At 44.2% G+C, this 16,388-nt stretch overlaps 1 protein-coding gene across 1 annotated transcript in view; it reads left to right on the top strand.

Annotated features, from left to right (window-relative positions):
* Positions 1-6,207, top strand: part of TMEM245 (transmembrane protein 245) — a 442,721-nt gene extending 436,514 nt beyond the window's left edge. Inside the window, 1 exon segment of the mRNA XM_029589853.1 lies at positions 5,041-6,207. Coding sequence (XP_029445713.1) covers positions 5,041-5,086 — 46 coding nt within the window. The 3' untranslated portion in view covers positions 5,087-6,207.
* Positions 6,208-16,388: the final 10,181 nt, after the last annotated feature.

Below are 16,388 nucleotides of genomic sequence, written 5' to 3'. Positions count from 1 at the left end.
CTACAACGAGGAGACTGGCTCTGCTCTCTGGACCTCCAGGATGCATACACCCACATTGCGATAACTCCAGCTCATCACAAATACCTGAGGTTTCTAGTAGACCCCAAGCACTATCAATATAGAGTGCTCCCATTCGGCCTAGCGTCTGCACCACAAGTCTTTACAAAATGCCTCGTAGTCGTCGCAGCCTTCCTCAGGACCCAAGGTGTTCACGTCTACCCCTATCTGGACGACTGGTTAATCAGGGCTCCCACTCAGCAAGCTGCTCTGTCGTCCCTCAATCTAACCTTACACACTCTAGTTTCGCTAGGATTTCTCGTCAACTACGACAAATCCTACTTAGTCCCATCTCAAACCTTATCGTTCATTGGGGCAGACTTGGACACATTACAGGCAAAAGCTTTCCTACCTCGACAACGAGCACTGACTCATGGGTCCCTTGCTCACCAGCTGCAGTCTTAGCACTCCGCGACTGCACGCCAATTTCTCATCCTCCTTGGACACATGGTGTCCTTAGTCCATGTCATACCAATGGCCCACTTGGCCATGAGACTCATGCACTGGACTCTGAGGTCTCAATGGACTCAAGCTATTCAGCCTCTGTCGGCCATTGTCCGGATAACCGACTCACTCCGTCTGTCTCTCGCCTGGTGGAAATATCAGACCAATCTCCTCAAGGGATTGCTCTTCCAAGTTCCAAATCCTCAAATCATTCTCACCACCGATGCTTCCAACCTCGGGTGGGGGAGCCCATGTAGCCAATCTGCAGACACAAGGCTCTTGGTCTCCAGAGGAAGCCAAACACCAAATAAATTTCCTGGAACTTTGAGCAAGCAGATATGCTCTCAGGGCCTTTCAGGATTGCCTCTCAAATCAAGTCATCCTGATTCAGACGGACAACCAGGTGGCAATGTGGTACATCAACAAACAGGGAGGCACAGGCTCCTTCCTTCTGTCAGGAAGCTACGCAGATTTGGGAGGAAGCTCTATCCCAGTGGTCCCCAAACCTGTCCTGGAGGGCCACCAGCCAGTCGGTTTTTGGGATATCCTCAATGAATATGCATGAGAGAACATTTACATGTTATGGAGGCAGTGCATGCAAATTTTCTCTCATGTATATTCATTGAGGATATCCCAAACACCCAACTGGCTGGTGGCCCTCCAGGACAGGTTTGGGGACCCCTTCTCTATCCCATTCAATGTACCTCAGGGCCATCTGTTTACCGGGAGTGGACAATGTCCTGGCAGACAAGCTGAGTCGCGTCTTTTCAACCACACGAGTGGTCTCTCAACCCCTCGGTAGCGAACTCAATCTTCCAACAATGGGGATATCCTCGGATAGACCTCTTTGCATCCCCTCAAAACCGCAAAGTGGAGAACTACTGCTCTCTCATTCGCAGCAAACACTCTCAACCCAGAGACGCATTCTCCCTCTCTTGGGCAACAGGTCTGCTCTATGCATTCCCGCCACTTCCTCGTCTCTCGAAGACTCTCGTGAAGCTATGTCAGGACAAGGATAGTAGAAAAGACTAGGGGGCACTCCATGAAGTTAGCATGGGGCACATTTAAAACTAATCGGAGAAAGTTCTTTTTTCTCACCGCACAATTAAACTCTGGAATTTGTTGCCAGAGGATGTCGTTAGTGCAGTTAGTATAGCTGTGTTTAAAAAAGGATTGGATAAGTTCTTGGAGGAGAAGTCCATTACCTGCTATTTAAGTTCACTTAGAGAATAGCCACTGCCATCAGCAATGGTAACATGGAATAGACTTAGTTTTTGGGTACTTGCCAGGTTCTTATGGCCTGGATTGGCCTCTGTTGGAAACAGGATGCTGGGCTTGATGGTCTCTTGGTCTTGACCCAGTATGGCATTTTCTTATGTTCTTATGTTCATGATCCTGATAGCACCTCACTGGCCACGACAAGTGTGGTTTCTAGTACTTCAGGACCTCTCCATCCACAGGCACATTCCCTTGGGAAAGCACCCGCTTCTGATCACTCAAAACGACGGGTGCCTACGACATCCCAATCTTCAAGCCTTGTCCCTGACGGTATGGATGTTGAAAGGTTAATCCTTCAACCACTTAACCTTTCTGATCCAGTTGCCCATGTCCTGATTGCTTCACGGAAGCTTTCCACGAGAAAAGCTTACTCTTACAAATGGAAAAGGTTCACGTCATGGTGCTCTTCTCAGTCCCTTGACACCTTTTCCTGTCCAATCCCGAAATTTCTGGATTATCTCTGGCATCTATCAGAGTAAGGTCTTAAGACTTCCTCCATTAGAATGCATGTCAGTGCGGTAGCCGCCTTCCATAAAGGTGTCTGGGATGTCTCTATATCAGTACACCCCCTTGTAACACGTTTTTTGAAGGGCTTGCTCCACATCAAGCCTCCGCCTCATCCTCCGGCCCCTTCTTGGGACCTTAATCTAGTTCTGGGTCGGCTCATGAAACCACCATTCGAGCCTCTTCACTCTTGTGAACTTCGATATCTCACATGGAAAGTGATTTTCCTTTTGGCTATCACTTCAGCTCGCAGAGTTAGTGAATTGCAGGCTCTAGTTACCTATCCGCCTTACACCAAACTTCTGCAGGACCGGGCGGTTACTCCGCACTCACCTGAAATTCCTACCTAAGGTAGTTTCGGATTTTCATCTTAATCACTCCATCATACGACCTACCTTTTTTTCCCAGGCCCCATGCCAACCCAGGAGAACAGGCTCTGTATACCCTTGACTGAAAACGGGCTCTAGCGTTTTACCTAGACCGTACAGCGGCCCACAGAGAAAACACTCAATTGTTTGTTTCTTTCCACCCTAACAAGTTAGGGAAGCCTGTGGGTAAGCAGACTCTCTCCTCCTGGTTGGCGGACTGCATATCCTTTTGCTATCAGCAAGTGGGCATTTCATTTCAAGACCGTGTTAAAGCACACTCTGTGAGGGCCATAGCAACTTCAGTAGCACACCTGCGATTGGTGCTGCTTCCTGATATTTGCAGGGCTGCAACCTGGAGTTCGCTTCACACCTTTGCAGCCCACTATTGCTTGCACAAAGCCGGAAGACAAGATTCCATCTTCAGCCAGTCTGTCCTTCGTAACCTATTTACAACGTGATGTACCTACACCCTTCCGCCTGCCCGTGGGGTTCAGGATGCCCTCTGCCAAATTCCACCCCAGTTGTTGTGCCTGTTGCATGCCTTTGGGTACATTTGGTGCATGTTCAGACATCCTCAGCTCGGTACTCACCCATATGTGAGGACTACCATCCTGCTTGTCCTGTGAGAAAGCACATGTTGCTTACCTGTAACAGGTATTCTCACAGGACAGCAGGATGTTAGTCCTCATGAAACCCGCCCGCCGCCCCGTGGTGTTGGGTTCATAACGTTTTGTTATTTTATTTTTCGGCACTGCCTGTAGCTTTCAAATAAGACTGAAGGGGGACCCCTGCTCGCTGCAGGGTTAGTGCCATGCTGGGCATGCCCAGTAGGGGCCAGTCAAAGTTCTGGAAACTTTGACAGACGTTTTCTGTGATTGGGCTCCATCCTGTGATGTCACCCATATGTGAGGACTAACATCCTGCTGTCCTGTGAGAATACCTGTTACTGGTAAGCAACATTTGCTTTCAGCTTGAAAAAGAAGACGGCTGAGAGGAGACATAGTAGAAATTCATAAAAGCCTGAGTGTAATGGAATGGGTAAATAAAGGACAATTATTTACCCTTTCAAATAATACTAAAGCAAGGGAAAACTCCATGAAACTAATAAGCAGAGTCAAAATAAATCATAGAAAGAACTTTCACTCAGCACACTATCAACCTGTGAAATCTGTTGCCAGAAGATGTAGTCAAGGTGAATAGCATAGTGGAGATTAAAATAAGATTTGGAGTGGCCACTGTCAGAGATAGGATACTGGGCTAGATGGTCCCTTGGTCTGACCCAGTATGGCATATCTTATTTAAGTTTAGATAAGTTCCTGGATTAAAAGTCCATAACACATTATTAGCCAGGTAGATTAAAAAAACTATTGATATCCCTGAGAGTGAATAGCAGGAATTAGATGTACTTTATGGGATTTGCTAAGTACTTGCGACCTGGATTGGCTACTGTCGGAGACAGGATGCTGGACTCAATGGATCTTGGTCTGATCCAGCATGGCTATTCTTATGTCTTTAGTCAAACAGTTTTGAGGAACTTGTTTAAGAAAAAGCTTAATTTACTGCCAACCTCTTTTCTGGTTTGCATTAACTATTTAATTAGATGACACTATACAGTGATGCAACCCTCAACTAGGGAGACCCCACTTGTGTGGTTGTTTGCTCCTACTTCTCCATGGAGAAAGTGCTTACTTGTAACATGTATTCTCCAAGAACAGCAGAACAAAACAGCCACACAACCCTTCCCAATTCCCCAAAGTTAAATTTTTAAATGACTAAGGTGCCTCATGTTGTGGTGGCAGCAGCACTGGGGCTCCCACACATGTTCAGGATGACTTTTTAATCCTTTTGAGCTAGAAGAGAGTATTATTCCATGTTGGTGCCATCAGATAACACAACCCACTTGTGCAAATATTTTCTTCTGCTGTCCACAGAGAGCACGTGTTACAGGTAAGCAACTTCACTTTTTGAATGCATTCTTTTTCAGGATGTATTATCTTGCAGTAATGTGGTCTGAATTATATTTTCCTAATTTAACTATACTGTGAGACAGTCAAATCCTTACTGAAGTTGAGATATAGCAAATCTATGGATTATCCCTTTTCTACAAAGTCATGTTACTCTATCATAGAAGAAAACTAAGTTGCTATGGCAAAAATTGTTTTTCTGCCTTTCAAACCTCCAAAAACTACATCTCAAGTTTTCTATAAATGATTTAGAAAGAATTATAGAAATCAGTCAATGAAGACTTTTTACCAAAAAGGTCAGGAAACACTATTAATAAATTGTAGTAGTTGTAAATATGACAGCTACAAGTGTTGTGTATTCCTAATGCCATTAATGTTGCTGAGAAATATTACCCATTCTGAATTGTAAATTTATTTTCTTGCAGGTCTTTTGGTGACAACCTTGAGGAACTGAAGTCGGCTGCTGAGTGACACAGCTCAGAAGCATTGAGCCTGCTTGAAATGAAGGAATCACCCTTTCTCACCTGCATTAATTTCCGAACACATTGTGGCCTTATGACTCCCCTCCTCCTGCTGTGACTCTGACATGCACAGTAAAGAGACATTTCAAATGAATTGAAAGATGTTGCTACATCTGCTGGCCTTAGCTGTAAAGTGTTCATCTTGCTGGAAGAAATGTCACCTGCACATGGCTTAGCAGCATATTCACTCGCAACCTTGCAGTCCAGATGGCTTTATCTTTTAAAGACTTTAAGTTCTTTAATCAGAAGACTATGAAAGATACAAGTCTTCACACTGAATTCAAGGCCAATAGCAACTTAATCTATCTACCTTTGCGTTTGGTTGTCACTAAGATTATTAACTTTTTTTTCTATGGTGATAGTTGACATCAGTGATATAGATCCTCATTCAGTGTTTATTCAGGGGAAATAAGGTTACATTTTCTGTCAGAAGTGCTATATATTTAAGAAACTGCTAGTGTGAAAATTAAATATAACAAATAATTACTTGCTGCTTTTAAGACACTTTTCATTTAGCAATTCATTTGTTTTTGACAGCCATATATTGGTTAATAGCACTTTAAGTACTCTATGTGCTGACAAATGACTTTTTTTTTTTGAAGGAAAACCTGATGCCTTTCACTCCCAAAGAGAAGGTTCCACTATTTTAAGTTTACATTAAACAGATTACTGTCATTTGACAAATTTGCATTGTAACTGTGAACCCCATGTTTGCACTAACAATAACCTCTGAATTGTGGTGTTCAGGTCAGCATTATTTTTTGTTGTTGGTAGAAATTTTAACCAGAGATGTTGAACCAAAATTTACCGGTACCTCAAATCCTAATAAAATCCTGATTGACCAAATACAGTGCAGAATTGAAATCTGCCTAGCTATAGTATCCATGTGGTGTAATCCTGCATGAAGACAGTTTGAAAGTGTTACATGGTTTGTTTTTTTTCACCAGTCCTTTCCATTTCTTTTCCTTTGAAAAGAAAAAAAATAGCTGAATAAGAAGACCATATTCTTGTAATGCTACTGAGAAAATTTTAATAAGAGATCTGTAGTAATTAAAGAATTCACTCAATGCTTGTAAATCCTGTTTGCAAAAAGGTTTGTCTCTAAAGCATGGATTGTAGAAGCAATATTTTGAAAACAGAGTTGTGCATTTCTATATACTCACATAATCCTCTAATCAAAAGGGTATGTTTTTAGCTGTTTTGTTTATTACTGTTCCAAGCAACTCCAAACAAAGCTTAGGCTGTTACTCATTCTACTAACTCCTGCAAAAAGTCTATGCGAAAAGAAGAAGACTCAATCTCCTGTTTTGCAGATTCATTTTGAAATTTTCACATCTCTGTAGATATAACCAGTACATTTTAGAAGATTAGCAGTTTGTAGGTGAGACTGACAGTGCTATGTAATCTGCTGTTAGAGAGTGTAATGTGCCAAAAAAATTCAAACAAAAATGTGGTGTTCTGGTCGTTTCATTTTTTTTCCACTTCTGCTTTTGTTTCTACAAAAGCTAAAACTATATGAGATGTTGCAACCTAGAGAGCAGGGGAACAAATTTTATCATAACTCAGTGCTTGATTTTCTAAGACTTTTCTCCCATTCTTTGTCTATGGAATAAAAGCTTGGGGGTTGATTTTAAAACGTGCACACGCGTCTATGTGCGTGAGGTTCCCGGCGCATGCATGTTATAAAATACTGTTCTCACGCACATATGTGCCGGATTTTAAAATCCGTACACGCATATGCTACGTGTGGCGATGCGAGTAGGGCTTCCCTACTTCTTATACCCCTACCTAACTTTCCTACCTTTTCCCCTCCTTCCCAACCCCTTCCTAGCTATCATAATTTTTTTTTTGTTATTTTACCTTGCTGCTCCTTTAGAGCAGCAATAGACTCCACGTGCCAGTCAGCTTCCAGCACGCGCTTCCCCGGGACAGCAGCTAATGGCGCGTTTCTGCCCCTCCCTGCCCAGACCACGCCTCCCTGCCTGTCACTTTCAGACAGGCTAGCATTTTGGTGCATATTGAGGGATACGTGCGTGGCCGGGCCTGTTATAAAATGTGTTGTGGCACAACACGAGGCCCGGCCACGTGCGTAACCCCCAAAATGTATACACTCGGCCTTTTTAAAATCGGGGGCGTTGGTGAATTAAGCCCTGTCTTTTTTAAATAGCATTTTGCAGTGCTAGGGCAGTTTCCCTAAATTTAGCATGAAATATTGTGGTTGCCTCTTAATTCACTTACATATGTAGATGTAAAGATCAACATCCCCCCCGTCTGCTGGACGGGGGACGTGGCTCGCCATCTGGACTGATCCATGGTACTACAGGAACGAAATTAGCAGGTAAGGAATAATTTTCTTTTCACTCAACGCACAATAAAGCTCTGGAATTTGTTGCCAGAGGGAGGTGGTTAGTGCAGTTAGTGTAGCTGGGTTCAAAAAAGGTTTGGATAAGTTCTTGGAGGAGAAGTCCATTAATGGCTATTAATCAATTATACTTAGGGAATAGCCACTGCTATTAATTGCATCAGTAGCATGGGTTCTTCTTAGTGTTTGGGTAATTGCCAGGTTCTTGTGGCCTGGTTTTTGGCCTCTGTTGGAAACAGGATGCTGGGCTTGATGGACCCTTGGTCTGACCCAGCATGGCAATTTCCTTATATATAACAATTAATTGCTAGTGGTACTGTTTTGTTTTTTTCTAATAATCACTAATTTATTATGTATCTCTAATAAGAAAGTATCACCTGTAAAATATTTGCTGACCTTCATTCCCGAGTTTATAATCAGATGACCTTTAAATTGTGTTTTAATGCTGAAGACTATATAGATTTCTGCCAAAGTAAACAACTTGCTTATAGTTAACTATAAAAAGGAACAACTCAACCAATCTGTTGTCTGAAACCCAGTGATTGAAGCACTGATTTGAAAAAGCCTTTTCACTTAAACAATTAGGGTTTTAATCAATAAAGATTTTTCTATTAGCACAGAATGGGCAAAATTCCTTTCTGACTTAGGTCCCTTAAGGTCTGACACATCAAGGGCTTCCTCCTTGTTGCTGTGAAAAAAAAAAAAAAAAAAAAAAGCTTGATGAATCTATCCTGAAGAACTCCACTGTTACAATATGGTTTGGATTGAGTAATCTTTTGATATTAAATTAAAATAGATCTTGCCTCCCCCCAATTTTTGTGTATAGCAACACTGAAGGTTTCTCTTTCGTTTGTACTGTTGACTGCACCTGGATCAGCAAAGTACTATAACCAGTACTCTACATTGTAATAGAATGTGGTATGACTTTTTTGTCATTGTTTTACACCTACAGAGCAGATCCTTTATTCTTGACTTTACATACACAGAAGTATGTACAATACCTGTTTGTCAGATTCAGTTCTTGTGGTTTTAAAGCAGCCCTTACTTTACAAAGGCTTTGCCATGTTGTGTGCTCTGTACACAAGCACAGTTATTTCTCATTATATTCTATTTGGGTTCTCTATAAGCAAGGGCTTTATATAATTGTCATGTGTTTTGTGACCATTGGAAATACTGCTATAAATCCATCAAGAGATGCCCATCTGCATTTTTACTCCTATAGATTCAAAACTTGAATGAAAGGGCAGTTTTTAAACTCCTTTAAATGGTTTTGCATTTAAACTGTTTTCTAAATGCATATTTTTATCTTAAAGGCAAAAGCTCTACACATGCAGTCTCCCAAACTATAGTCAGCACACTTGAACGTTTGCTTCCCATCACTCAGAATTCTCAGCTTTCTTCTGTTATGAAATATTCACCTTTTCTCTTTGTAATGGGAGAGTCGGAGCAAGCCCTTTCTATTCATCTTTGGACACACTAATGAAATTCACAGTACATTTCCCTTTTCTCTACCATCTCTTTATTGCCTCCTTTAACTGTCTATGCCATACGACATGCACAATAACTTAAAGGCTGTTTTTGTCTGATGCATTGTCTTTTCTTTCCTGCTTCAATGTGAATGTCTATACAAAGTATTATTAACACAGTACATTTAATAGATATAATTGGCATGTGCATGCTGCAGCAAATTAGTATAAATTGAATTCTATATATTAGATTTTCAAATGGGTCTTTTTTAATGTGGATTAAACGTGTGCCTTTTCTTCTTTTTGGTCTAAGAAGAAGCTATAATCAGGCCCTCTAGTTTCCCACTAATCTGCAAACGGGAAGGGCCACAAAATGCAGCCTTTCCTACATGACTGGCTTGTTACACGGAGTTGCTACAGGAGAGGTGGCTGAGCTGCATCAGGCAAACAAAGCAGTGATGATGCCATTAACACCCCCCCCCTCCCTCTCTGCTGGATGATGCCCTCCAGCCCTACATCCCTCTGCAGATCAGGCAGCAGGAGAAGAGCAGCAGCAGGATGTTGAACCAAGTGTTCTTCCTCTGCCACCCGGACCTGCCTGCTGTTTTAACTAAGGAAACAGCTTCACAGTTAAAAGCAGCATTGGGGCCCAGGCGGCAGAAGAAGAAGATGCGGCCCAACTGCTGCCACTGCTGTCTTCCTCTAGGCCACCCAATCAGCAGAGGGGTGCAGGGGATCCTAGTGGAAACTGGTAGACTATCTATTCTGCATACCACCACCCTCTCACTAGGGTTAGCCAGACCAGAGTCACTGCATTACCAGCAGGAGCTGCCATTGGAATCCAGCTTCCATTTTAAAATGATTTTGATGATTGCAGAGAGCAACTGAAAAGACAACTGCAGAGAAAAAATACCCTAGATGGCTATTTTTCTGTTAGCAGGGGAAGAAAAGGGGGTAGAGGGATTGAAGGAATCTAAGGGGTGGTGAGGAGAGGGGGAGGGATGATTGGATGGGAGGGAGTTGAGCAAGGAGATCAGGACTAGGGGGCATTCCATGAAGTTAGCAAGTAACACATTTAAGACTAATCGGAGAAAATAATTTTTCACTCAACGCACAATAAAGCTCTGGAATTTGTTGCCAGAGGATGTGGTTAGTGCAGTTAGTGTAGCTGGGTTCAAAAAAGGTTTGGATAAGTTCTTGGAGGAGAAGTCCATTTAATGGCTATTAATCAATTTTACTTAGGAAATAGCCACTGCTATTAATTGCCTCAGTAGCATGGGATCTTCTAGTGTTTGGGTAATTGCCAGGTTCTTGTGGCCTGGTTTTGGCCTCTGTTGGAAACAGATGCTGGGCTTGATGGACCCTTGTCTGACCCAGCATGGCAATTTCTTATGTTCCTTTGCAGAGGAATTAATGACGTGAAGGGTTTAGTAATTCCCATTACCACAAAAAAACAAAAGTCAAGGAAAAAGAGATTTTACTGTGGGTTCAGGTAGGATAAGACCTGTGACCCACAGGCACCCGTTCTTGACAGCTGTGCAGCCCACAAGTCTAAACCCCCCCCCCCCCCCCCCCTCCACTCACACAGGGCACGAAGGAACTCAAATAAACAACAGGACTTCAGTGGGCTCTGGTTAGAATTAGACTGTGATGCAGAGACATACACTGCATCCTTTGCAGAGGAACCATTCCTCTCCTATCTGCCCCCCCCTCTTCTGGCCCTCTATCCCCTCACTTTGCCCCTTCTCCCTACCTTTTTTCTCCCCCCCCCCCCTCCCCTCATACACTTTTTCTCCCCCTCACCTCGTTCCCTTCCCCTCTGCTCACCACTCCCCCCTCTCCCTCCAACACTCTCTAAATTGCTTATCTCTTAATGTCTTCCTTTTGTACATATGTATATCATTTACAAACCTCGTTGTGATTATTTAATGCAAATTTCCCCTTGTTATTCACACCCTCATTTATTCATTTGTTAACTTGTTTTATTTGTTCAATGTAAAGCGCCATGCCTGGCGTTTGTTTGTGTTACACTGTATACCGATGTGATATCCTGGATGAATGTCGGTATATAAAAATTTTAAATAAATAAATAAATAAAGTGCAACAAGCACAAAAGGCCTTCTCTGTATTAAATACTAAAGAAGTGTATTGAGAAAAAGATTGAAGTGTTAACTGAAAAAGAAGAAACCCAATGCATACAGAAATTCTAGATCAGTAACCAAAGGAAAAAGCTCATTGTGCTGGATGAATCTGTCGTCAGAGGCACTAATCCTTTCCAATGCACAAAGGGAACGGGAGAAGTGGATAACAAAAACTCAACTAAAGAGGTCACAAAAGGAGTCCAGGAACAGCAGTAACCTGAACAAGGAAAGCTATGAGCACAAATGCTCGTAGTTTGGGCAATATAAATCCCAGATCTGCAAGCCCTAATGGTGGAGGCGGACTTGGACACTGTTGCTTGTCACGGAGACATGGTTCACGCAATCTCATGATTGGGATATGGCAATACCAGGCTATAACTTGTTAAGAAAGGACAGAGAGGCTAGGAAAGGGGGGAGGAGTGAGTGCTCTTTATATCAGAAACAATATTCAAGCATCTGAGCTGCAAGGAAGATGGGGCAAAAGAGGAAGCACTATGGGCCAACCTAAAAAAAAGATGGGGCACTCCATTTGTATTGGAGTGATTTACAGGCCCTCCAAACCAAAAGGAAGAGCTTGACAGATCTGGGGTGAAGACATCCAAAAGATGGGGGAGAAGTGGTGATCGTTGGAGACTTTAATTTGCGGATGTAGACTGGAGAATCCCATCTGCAGAATCTAACAATAGTAGAGAAATACTGGATGCCCTGCAAAGAGCTTTGTTCAAACAAATGGTAATGGAACCCATGAGAGAGGGAGCTATATAGATTTAGTGCCCCACTAATGGAGATAATGCCTTTGTTGTGCAGGTGAGCACCCACCTCAGCACCAGTGATCATCAAACGGTATGGTTTAATATCACAAAAAGGATATGGAGAAGAACACAGACCCAAGTTTTGCAGTTCAAAAACACAGACTTTGATGAAATGGGGAAATACCTGGAGGAAGAACTAGTAGGCTTGGAGAACGAGAGAGAAGTGGAGCAACAGTGGACCAAACTTAAAGGAACACTTACCATGGCAACTAATCTATATGTTAGAAAAGTAAAGAAAAGCAAAGAAGAATGAAACCTATCTGGTTCTCAAAGGAGATGGCTGACAAAATAAAAGCTAAAAGAACAGTGTTCAAGAAATATAAAGGATCTCAAACGGAGGAACACAAAGAAGAAAATCTGGTGGAACTGAAGGAGACAAAGAAAATAAGACGGCAAAACAAGCGGAAGAAAGGATTGCCAAAGAGGTAAAGAGAGGTGACAAAACATTTTTCAGATACATCAGTGAAAGGAGAAAAGTTCAAAGTGGTATAGTGAAATTGAAAGGTGAAAAGGATCAATGTGTGGAGAGAGACGAAGAAATGGCAGAAATATTAAACGAATACTTCAGTTTTGTGTTCACTAAAGAGGAGCTTGGAGAAGGACAGTCGCTAGTTAACAAGAAATTGGAGAGAAATGAAGTAGATGAAACTCCATTTACAATAGAGAATGTATGGGAAGAGCTGGGGAAACTGAAAGTGGACAAAGCCATGGGGCCTGATGAGGTTCATCCCAGGATACAGAGATGTGCTGGCAGGTCCGCTGTGTGACCTGTTCAATAAATCCCTAGAAATGGGAGTGGTGCTGAGTGATTGGAAAAGAGCGGTGGTGGTCCTGCTTCACAAGAGTGGGAACAGAGAAGAGGCTGGTAACTAGAGACCGGTTAGCCTCACCTAGGTGGTAGGAAAAGTAATGGAGTCGCTTTTGAAAGAAAGAATAGTGAACTATCTACAGTCGGGAGAATTGCTGGACCAGAGGCAGCATGGATTCACCAGGGGAAGATCCTGTCAGACAAATCTGATAGACTTTTTCGACTGGGGTAACCAAGGAATTGGATCGAGGAAGAGTGCTCGATGTCATCTACTTGGACTTCAGCAAAGCTTTTGACACGGTCCTGCACAGGAGACTGTTGAATAAAATGAGAAACTTAGGAGTGAGTGCCAAGGTGGTGGCCTGGTTGACAGACAGAAGACAATGTGTAGTGGTGAATGGAACTTACTCTGAAGAGAGAGCTGTGTTGAGTGGAGTGCTGCAGGGATCTGTGTTGGGACCTGTCCTGTTCAATATCTTTGTGAGCGACATTGCAGATGGGATAGAAGGTAAGGCTTGTCTTTTTGTGGATGACACTAAAATCTGCAACAGAGTGGACACACCGGAAGGAGTGGAGAGAATGAGACGGAATCTAAGGAAACTGGAAGAGTGGTTGAAGATATGGCAGCTGAAATTCAATGCCAAGAAGTGCAGAGTCATGCATTTGGGGTGTGGAAATCCGAAAGAACTGTATTCGATGGGGGGAGAAGAAGGGCTGATGTGCACGGAACAGACCTGGGGGGTGATAGTGTCAAATGATGTGAAGTTGGCGAAACAATGTGACAAGGCGATAGCTAAAGCCAGAAGAATGCTGGGCTGCATAAAGAGAGGAATATTGAGTAAGAAAAGGCATGTGATTATCCCCTTGTACAGGTCCTTGGTGAGGCCTCACCTGGAGTACTGTGTTCAGTTCTGGAGACCGTATCTCCAAAGGGACAGAGACAGGATGGAGGCGGGTACAGAGAAGGGTGACAAAAAAGGTGGAGGGTCTTCATCAAATGAGTTATGAGGGGAGATTGAAGAATCTAATTATGTACACCCTGGAGGAAAGGAGGAGCAGAGGTGATATGATACAGACTTTCAGATACTTGAAGGTTTTAATGATCCAAAGACAATGACAAACCTTTTCTGTTGCAAAAAAATCAGCAGAACTAGGGGTCACGATTTAAAAATCTAGGGAGGAAGACTCAGAACCAATGTCAGGAAGTATTTTCTTCATGGAGAGGGTGATGGATGCCTGAAAGTGGTGAAGACCCAAAACTGTGAAGGATTTAAAAGAGGCGTGGGATAAACACTGTGGATCAATAAAGTATAGAGAATGTGAATGAAGTGAAGAGGCATGGGGCGGCTTGCAGGGAATGACGGCTACTACCTGGAGATTAATATTCTAATTAAATAAACATATACACGGTTTTAATGTGACTCCAACATTGCTCTATGCTTCAACGGCAAGAGGAAATGGAAAAAAAAGGATTTGCATCCACAAAAAAGGGGGAGTAGCTTGCTTGATATGGTGGTTACTACCCCAAACCAAATTAGCCTGATACTTCACTTTCAATTATATCCAGCATAGTTCTCTGCTTCAACAGCAGGGGGGATGATGAAAAGATCTGTGCTTCAACGGCAGGGGGAATGATGTAATGATGATTTATATTCGGACAACAACCAACAAGGACTGAGTTACACAGGCTGGATAAACATGCGTGGGAGTAGCTTGCTATGACGACGGTTACTACCCCTAAGCAATTAGCTAGATACTTCACTTAGATGCAGCTCCAGCACTGCTAACTACATCGATGGTGGGGGTGGAAGGGAAATAGATTGATGGTGGGGGTGGAAGGGATGGGGTGGAAGCGAAATAGAACAAAAGGTCGCTTACAAGGGACAAGAGAAACAAGTATGGGAAAGAAAAAAAAGTGTAAAGCTTGCTGGGCAGACTGGATGGACCGTTTGGTCGTCTTCTGTCATTTCTATGTTTCAGGGAGGTTAGTGAGTAAGGAGTTCAAAGGCATCATGCTCTGTGAATGAGGAGCTTGGAGGGGTGTGCTTATTCCTTAATCCTCCTGCCTGAGAGCCCTTCTTTATTTCCCTCTTTTGAGATCCCCTCTCTCATTTCCAGATCCCCTTTTTCTTCCCCCTTGCCCTTTCCCTCCAGCACCAATAACTATGATCTATTTCCTCTAATAAAGACCACTTAAATTAACTGGATACCGAAATGTCGAAAAGGACAAAAGTAAAATAAAAATCTACATTCAATAAGATGCAAATAAACGTAAAATTATGGAAGTTTGCCACACAATACCTACAGTACCTGAATGTAATCTGCTTTGAAATGCCTGAAAGGTGGAATATAAATCAAAGAAATAATCCTACCTAATAAACAAAGCTTGACCGACGTGCCGCAAATGCGCAGTAGAGAGCAGCTCTACTGCGCATGTGCGGGGAGAGTCACGCGGTCTTAGGCAGCGTCAAAAAAAACAAAACAACATGGCGGCGGCGGCAATAGCGGCAGCGGCGGTAGCGGTAGCGGGCGGCGGTAGCAGTGGCGGCGGCGGTAGCGGGCGGCGGTAGTGGCAGCGGGCGGCGGCAGTAGCGGCAGCGGGCAGCGGTAGCGGCAGCGGGCGGGCGGCGGCGGTAGCGGTAGCGGGCGGTAGCGGGCGGCGGTAGCAGCAGCGGGCGGTAGCGGGCAGCGGTAGCAGCAGCGGGCGGCGGCAGCGGTAGCGGGCGGCGGCGGTAGCGGCACGGCGTAGCGGTAGCGGCGGTAGCGGGCGGCGGCAGCGGCCAGTAGGGAGGGAGGCGAGAGAGAGAGGGAGGGACTTACTGAGAGGGAGGGACGGAGGAAGTGGAAGGAACAGAGAGTGAGAGGGAGGAACAGAGAGTGAGAGGGAGGGACGGAGTGAGAGGGAGGGACTGAGTGAGGGGGAGGGACTGGGAGGGAGGGACTGAGTGAGGGGAGAGTGAGAATGAGGGAGAGGTGAGAGTCAGGGATGTGAGTAAGTGGAAGGGGGAGAGGAGAATGAGGGGAGAGGTGAGAGACAGGGCCGCAGCGGCGAAGACGGGCGTCAGGGAAGCAGTGAGGGAAGGAGAGAGAGAGGGAGGGACTGAGTGAGAGGGGAGGAGAGAGAGGAGTGGGAGTGTGAGAGGGGGAGGGAGGGAGTGGGACTGAGAGGGGGGAGGGAGGGAGTGGGACTGAGTGAGGGGGACTGGGACTGAGTGAGGGGGAGTGGGAGGGAGTGGGACTGAGGGAGGGAGGGAGTGGGACTGAGAAGAGAGGGAGGAGGGAGAGGGATAGAGGAGGGAGGAGTGAGTGAGACTGAGTGGGAGGGAGGGACTGAGTGGGAGGAGAGGGAGGGTGGGGAGGAGTGGGTGAGTGTGAGGGAGGGAGGTAGGGGGTGGTGAAGAGTGAGGGAGAGAGAGAATGAGGGGGAGGTGAGAGACAGAGGGATGTAGCCCGTTTTAACGGGCTTAACGGCTTGTTGCTGTATAATTGAAACATTTGCCACAGAAATCTCTAATCCTTGCCACTCTTGAAAAATTTGCCACAGAAATTTCTAATCCTTGCCACTCTTGAAAAATTTGCCACAGAAAACTGGAGGCACTGGCTATAGTATCTGTGAAAGCAAAGGTTAATGAATTTCATAAAAATTGCTGTGGAAAATAGACA

Source organism: Rhinatrema bivittatum, chromosome 2, assembly GCF_901001135.1.
Source record: "Rhinatrema bivittatum chromosome 2, aRhiBiv1.1, whole genome shotgun sequence".
Classification (NCBI taxonomy): domain Eukaryota; kingdom Metazoa; phylum Chordata; class Amphibia; order Gymnophiona; family Rhinatrematidae; genus Rhinatrema; species Rhinatrema bivittatum.
Note: the sequence above shows the minus strand (reverse complement) of the source record. Positions and strands in the feature narration are given on the sequence as shown.